Below are 7,547 nucleotides of genomic sequence, written 5' to 3' on the forward strand. Positions count from 1 at the left end.
GTGAGCTTTGAGAGACAAAAAAAAGATGTTTGAGTCCGTGATGTTGGCTATCCTCCCACCCAGAGGGCCCGGGTTCAACCCCGGCGGTGTTGAATATTTTTCAGTGGTATCCCGATTCCTACTTTAGGGACTTTGTGGAGAGCACTTTAAATGAGTACACCGTCCATCAGATGGGACGTTAAACTGCAGATCCCTTGGCGATTTTCATTGAAGAGTAGGCTCATGCCGACGCCGGGTTTCTCTCCACACCTCCTCCTTTCACATCCATCTTTAATGGCGCAAATAACCTCAGCGATCGGTCGCCTCCCCTAAACCTACTATTACTACTACTACCATTTCATCAAAAAATTTGCGTTGATTTTTAGAGTAATGTGCAGATGATGGACATCACTAATCCAAGGGTTTCAAGTTTTGTGTAAATCAACACAGACACCCAAATGGCGGCCAAAATCACTAGGTATCCTCATCCCCGTGATCTAAAGCAAATTGTGCATTCCAATTATTCCAGGGGGACATTTTCTTTTCCAGTGAATTGGGAGCTTAAATAATGAACTGAGGTTTTCCCGCAGTAGGCGACGCATTACACAGGTTACTTCATCCAGTTTCTCCTTCCTTCACTTCTAACGATTTTTGCCCAAGTCCTCGCACTACCTTTCTAATCTCTTGCCTGGCTTGCCTACCTTACATCCACATGCACTCAGCAAATTTAGTTCCCCTCACAATATTTCAAGAATAAAACGTCGTGACCTCCTCTATCCTTCTTACTCTAAAACTTCACGAATATTCTCCTTCTACTCTACCCATGACCCTTCTCATTTCTCCCCTTCTTTCTCCCGTCCCACACAACCCCACTCTCATCTCCGGCCCCTTCCCCTCCCGTCCTGAGCCTCGGCTGGCTGGCGAGGGCGGGGGGTCTATTCAGATGCCTCTCGTTCGTCTCCACGGCAACACACAGGTTCCTAACGCAGCTGGATCTCCCCGAGCGCGCGCGCGCGCTCACTCCGACCATCCCCGCGACGCTTGGCTCGCCAAATCGCCACCGATCGTCATTCGCACAAGTCCCTTCGATCCCGGGGTCGGGTCGGCAACTCCTGTGCGAATTCATTCGTTCCTCCGGGGGAAATGTGAATTCTTTTGGCTGGCCGGTCAGTAAGCTTGCCACGTCGTCGACATTCATAGATTTTCCATTCATTTGCGAGTTCGTGGAAAATAACGTTCGCGATCTCATACGTCTTTTACCGTGTGGCGAATTAGTTTGAGCGGAGCCCGGGCGACCTGTTGGGATGATATAATCAGTTCCCGTGATCAAGTAGGCACGCCCTTCTTTCCGGAAAATTTCTGAGAGTACAATATCCTGTCCATCATAATCTCATATCCTTTCCGGCTCCACCGGAAAGAACCTCAAACGTGGTGAGTTTTAAATTGGAAATGACACCATTTCTTGATACGAGAATAAGAATCAGTCACAGATTCATCTTTCATTGCCAGATATTTGTCAACTATCTGCGAATGTGTTTCCTCCACCTGCCGCCGCTCAATAGTATTTTGACACGTTTCACCGTTTTCCGCATGATGTCTTAATTTAGAGTTCAGAGAGGTAGCGAGGCAAAAAAGCAACATATACAGCGGGGCGTGAGATTAACATAAGCACTATCAGTAATCTGACTTGCATTGTCTAACAGATTAAACAGACAGGGGAAGGGGAGAGGGAGGAGACGCTCGGTTAATTCAGGCGATGCCACAACAACAGGTACGTGAAAGTTTCGAGTGTGAATGCGAAGCCCCTGTAATACGTTCACCACATTTCCTATGTACCACGCATAAAGGCCTACATTTAAGGATACATGCAAGTGTATTGCTTACTAAGAGAAAACGAACTTCAGGAGAGCATTAGTGAATAATAATCCGTCTGTCAGATTCCTTAGATTCACTCAGATTCCGTAATTTTGTATCGGTTGTTTATCAACACAATCAGCAACTATAAGGATCCTCCGGTTGCAGCGATAAGGGTAAGTATTCGTGTTGTTACTTCTGTGTTATTCCTATTTCTGAGAAACCTGGTACATTTTCGTATTTGCCAGAATTAGTGTTCTTCCATTGAAAGAAAAAGACATTTTATATTTACATATTATTTAGAAGTGGACATAATTCAACATATTTAAAAAACTTATTTATGTGGAAAACTCACCTATCTATGAAACTTTTGAATAAATTTGAATGTTCATCAGTTAATTACATGTGAATTAGCCTTATAAAATCGCGTCTTGATAAACTAGAAAATTAAATTATAATTTTTCTCACTCTTAAGGGCACATTTAAATTGAAATTTACAAAAATGAAGAGGGAAAGAAAATTTTTGTTGCTCAAATTGGAAACTTCATTCCATGTCATCATTCCGGATTTATAATAATTAAAATTAAGATAACTAAAACTTACTGCATTGACCATTCGTTATGAAATTTCCCTAAAAAGAATTACAAGTTCAAGATATCACAATTTGAAAAATTTTGTTTCTCCGCTCTGTAGGATATTTGCACCGAACCATTTTTTTATATGTTCTGAATTTATTTCATTGAACAAGTAGTATTATGATGGACTGTATTTAATTACCAGAAGCATGGAGCCGGAAGAGCAATCCAGCGTGGGAAAGAACAGATCACCCGGTTGTTGGGTCCTTGGGTCAACCACAATGAGAGGAGCAGGGAGGAGATGCGTGCCACAGAAAAGCACACCGCGTCTTCTACTTTCATCAATTGTAATCATTTCTATCATTGGAGCTGTAGCTGCAGCAGGGTAAGTGCCTTTTAGAAATTGGAAGATTATAGCGCCTTATAAAGTGCTGAGGCGGGTATCGATATCTTTAGGGAGTTCCAACGTAGGAGAGCCAGTTCCTTTCACTACATCCTACACGCGCACACACACACAGTGAGTGTGTAAATACTACCTTGATCAAAAAGTTCCCGGAATAACCACCGTGTGGCGCTCCCATCGTTCCGATTTGAGTTCTGTATTTTTTTGTTAAATTGGTACATCTGTTGTTGATATTCCCTTTAAATCTTAGTGTCATAACTTGACATTTGCAAAAGTTACGGTCGGTTTTCGGAAAGATATGTATAATTCAAACGATACTCTGAAGCTTCCTCACGCTCTTATTACAGTGATTAAATTGAGTGGATATTTTTGCGAGAACATCGGTGTTTTTATTTCAGAAATATTATTATACCATTATACATTGGGAACTACCCTTAAATGCAGTACATTAATTTATCAGGCATCATTAATATTTTCTCCAGGGATATCTGCACGTGGTTCAGCAAATATTACGAGGCTGTCAGAGATATAATCATTTACCATCTATGATATTCTATTCATTCCAAGCATATTAAAATTTGTATATGCTATGATAAGAAAAATAAAAGGCCTTGTCAGAAGGCCACAAATAATAATATTTTTTAACCCATAGAAGTGCTTGAAAAATTTATTTAGTCATTTGCAAGGCTTAAGCCAGAAATCATAGATTATTTCATTAAAAATAACATATGCAGAATCAATAGTCATTATTTACGCCCACGAGTTGCCTCTCTTATTCTGGTTTGCAGTGGCTTTAAAGTAAAGTTTACATCACATCATAGAGGGCCACCGATTTTGTTGGCATTTACGTATATTTCAGGACCTATGATGGTCCGATTCCGAGAAAATATATTTAAGGTAAACAAAATATTAAGAGTGTTGATGATGAAATTACAATGGACCAAAAATAAGGTTCAAATAATTTTTCGAGGGAATTTTTTATTTGAAAAAGATTGCATAACTTTAATGTGCATTAAAAGTCTAAAAATATATAAAAATAAAAAAATGAAGAATGAAGAAGAACTCTTAATCTATGAGGATGCCATGGTATACGTTTGCGGAATACATATCATTATAAGAACACAGTACAGTATGCTAGATTATACTACCTTGATCAAAAATTTCCCGGAATTTATTCAGAAAATTAAAAATACAAGTTTATTCATCTAAATCTATATTGTCCCCTTCAAAGTAATCCCCATCGACTGCAACACACTTATGCCAGCGCTTGATCCAATCCTCGAAACATTTTTTATATTCGGTTTTCGGTATGTCCATCAGTGCTTCCTGCGATTTTTCCATTACTTCCTCTCGGCTGCTAAAACGCGTTCCCCGTAATGGTTTTTTAACTCGATTGAACAGAAAGAAGTCACAGGGAGCCAAATCAGGTGAATTCGGTGGCTGTTGGATGGTATTTGTTGCATTTTTCGTCAAAAAATTACGAATAATGATAGCACTGTGCGACGGTGCGTTATCATGGTGCAAAATCCACGAGTTTTCTGCCCACATTTCTGGTCTCTTTCGGCGAATTGCTTCACGCAAACGTCTCATAACGCCCAAATAATACTCTTTGTTTACTGTCTGGCCTTCTGGCAAAATTCATGATGCACTACAACCGTTGTAATCCATGAAAACCGTCAGCAATTGCCTTCTTTTTTGACTGAAAACGACGTGGTTTTTTTGGTCTCGGCTCATTTGGTGAACGCCATTCACTTGCCTGATGTCTGGATTGCGTGTCGTACTCATAAACCCACGTCTCGTCTCCAGTAATGATCCTTTTGATGAATGTGGGATCGGATTCAGCCTCGCAAATCATGTCTTTTGCGACGTCAACACGGTCTCTTTTTTGCATGAAATTGAGGTCTTTTGGCAATGCTACACGACGGAAACCCAAAATCATTAACCACAATGTCTTGGGCGGATCCATAGGCAATGTTCAAGTCCTCCGCTATTTCTCTGATGGTTAATTTGCGGTTATTGACCAACATTTCTTTTACTTTATCAATTTTTTCACCGACTTTCGATGTCGATGGTCTGCCACTGCGTTCATCATCTTCGATTGACTCACGACCACTTCTGAACCGCTCGTGCCACTGGTAAACGACCGTTTTTTTTAGAGAATCGTTGCCGAAACACTTTTCCAACATTTCCAACGTCCGTGCGCCACTAAATCCGTTTTTTACGCAAAATTTAATACAAGTTCGTTGTTGCAAATTTAAATCCATTTCTGAAATTGTAAAAAATCGCCAACACACACAGAGATAGATGTACTCTTGGCTACGTAACTTTTGCAAATGTCAAGTTATGACACTAAGATTTAAAGGGAATATCAACAACAGATGTACCAATTTAACAAAAAAACAGAACTCAAATCGGAACGATGGGAGCGCCACACGGTGGTTATTCGGGAACTTTTTGATCAAGGTAGTATATATATATATGTATATATGTATATATGTATATATATATATATATATAATCTATACAGAATATACTTTATTTATAGCCTTATGACCTTTAAATTAAGACTATAGGGATAATAATTCCAATAGTCATTTGCTAGATTAATATAATTACATCGAAAACTGATGGCTTCAATCAATCAAGAGAACCTTGTTATAGGAATTGATACAATATCCGATCCTTTCACTCATAATGGAAGCAAAAGTGGCATCGTTGCTCCCATGGGGGACATTACGAGCTTTGAAAAAATGTCTAATTATACGGTATGGAGATAATTAGCACGATTATAAGCGCAATCATGTTTTCAGATGAACTAATTACAAAGTGCATAATAGCTTTTATGAGCTAAAAGAGATGGTGAATGGACCTTTTAAAACTAATGAAGATAATATTTTTTAAACTCATTTTGATACTAATGATTTTCAATAATTGTTTTTATGCTTAACTCATGCCCAGTATTCCAAAGTTGGATCACATTGTTTTTAAGACAATTCAGGATAATACTTTCACGCAAATATATAGCTTTAAAAACAGCAACTGACAAAAAACTGATTTTAAGAGTGATGAGTAGCAATTTTTTTTAATCCCAAAAAAGTGAAAACTGAAAATTAGGTAAATAGGTAATTTTTCAAGAAATAAGAGAGTTACTTTGAAATATAAAGGTTGACTTCTTGTCAAACAACTAACATTTCATCTATGATACCAAAAAGTGATACTCAATTATGGTAATTCCAGTGAAAACTGACTAAGGTTTTTAAACTAACAAGTGTCTTTTCGTGGAAAATGAACGGAATTATTGCAAATAAATAATGAATTTTACTTAAGAAGGAATGTAATATAAACAACTTAAATTTTTTTCAAACCAAGAATAAAATAGCATAACCTTGTTCGCCAAAATTAAACCCAACGATTACAGCTTCAAAAACCATGTCATTTTGCTTCTAATTTAAACACTCTTAGCAAACATTTTGGTTCACACAATTTGCAACAACATCAAAATGAGAACGATAAAATGTAACATAATTGATGGTCACATTAAATTTAAAATTTTTTTCAAAATATTGAAAACTCAACTAGAAAGAGAGGCAATTAATGGAGATGAAAAAAAAGACTGAAAAATCCACACCCGACTATGACCAAAAATTCAACCCAGGCTTCATCCGTCCTCGCCGTCCCTCCGCCTGGATCTCAATTTCCGTCGGAGACATATTGAGGGGTTGAGATGCTGGCATCGCAATCGCATCGGGAAAATGGATATTCGCAGCTGGTTGAGGACCGAGAAAAAAGAAACTCCCCAGCCGTATGTAAATTCAGACCGAAAAATAATTCCAAAAGGACGGTAAGAGGATATGCGGGGGCTGGGGAGAGATGAATAAAAAGGAAGTGCACGAGAAAAGGAACGGAAGGGGGAGGTGAAGTTTTCCATTTCGAGCCCTGGGGCACTATCGCCGCACTCCCGTGTGGATTCGGAGAGGGTGCTGTAAACAAGAGTCGGCTTAATTAGTGCACGAGGGAAAACACCCTCGAGGAGGAAGGGTTTTTATGCGTGCGCGCGCATGTGCGTGAGCGTCGGAGAGTCAAAGAAGCGGAGAAGAAGAAGACGAAGAAGGGTTCTCGGTGCTAAACGCGAAGGAATAAGGGGAAGGTGAGACAGAGGGAGGGAGTCACTATGGGCATAAAAGACTAGAGGTGTGGAAGGGCAGGGTTGATGAATAATCGTGGATCCGATGGAAATTAAAGCGGAAAAAAATTTTCATTTCGTACAGGATAATTGAAAGGGCAGAGAGTACGAGCGATATTCACAGCCGAGTGGCAAAAATCTATAATTTGTGGAGACTATGGTTTGAAAAAAATACGCAGCGACGAAGACTCCTTCGTCAAGTCCTTCGCATACGTCAAGACGAAAGTGTTGTTATATGAATATGAGATGGCAGTAAAATGGAGGAGGATGAATAATCTCATACCATCCTTCAATCAATGAAAATAAGACAGAAAAGTATTTGAATTCATGTAAAGTAACGAGTGCGAGTTTCAAGTCCAGCGGTATTTTATGCCTTAAGATAATCCCAATGGCACCTATCCTAACGGCTAACCCTTGGTGCTAAAATCTCTTAAATATCGTGGTACTGATGAATCACTTAAATGTTTAATGTCGTAAGGTATTGCAGCACCTTTTCAATTTGACAAATTTCTTCGTCATTTCTTACGTAGCAGTTCATTTTTATTTTTGTGCA

At 39.1% G+C, this 7,547-nt stretch overlaps 1 protein-coding gene across 1 annotated transcript in view; it reads left to right on the forward strand.

Moving 5' to 3' along the window:
* Positions 1–1,127: 1,127 nt before the first annotated feature.
* The window catches only part of LOC139690602 (glycine receptor subunit alphaZ1-like), a 314,341-nt gene continuing 307,921 nt past the window's right edge, over positions 1,128–7,547 (forward strand). Inside the window, exons 1-2 of the mRNA XM_071588085.1 lie at positions 1,128–2,009; positions 2,614–2,793. Coding sequence (XP_071444186.1) covers positions 2,618–2,793 — 176 coding nt within the window. The 5' untranslated portion in view covers positions 1,128–2,009; positions 2,614–2,617. The remainder of the gene's footprint in view (positions 2,010–2,613; positions 2,794–7,547) is intronic.

The sequence above is a fragment of the Hetaerina americana genome, unplaced genomic scaffold, assembly GCF_022747635.1.
Source record: "Hetaerina americana unplaced genomic scaffold, ioHetAmer1.1.p SCAF_3, whole genome shotgun sequence".
Classification (NCBI taxonomy): domain Eukaryota; kingdom Metazoa; phylum Arthropoda; class Insecta; order Odonata; family Calopterygidae; genus Hetaerina; species Hetaerina americana.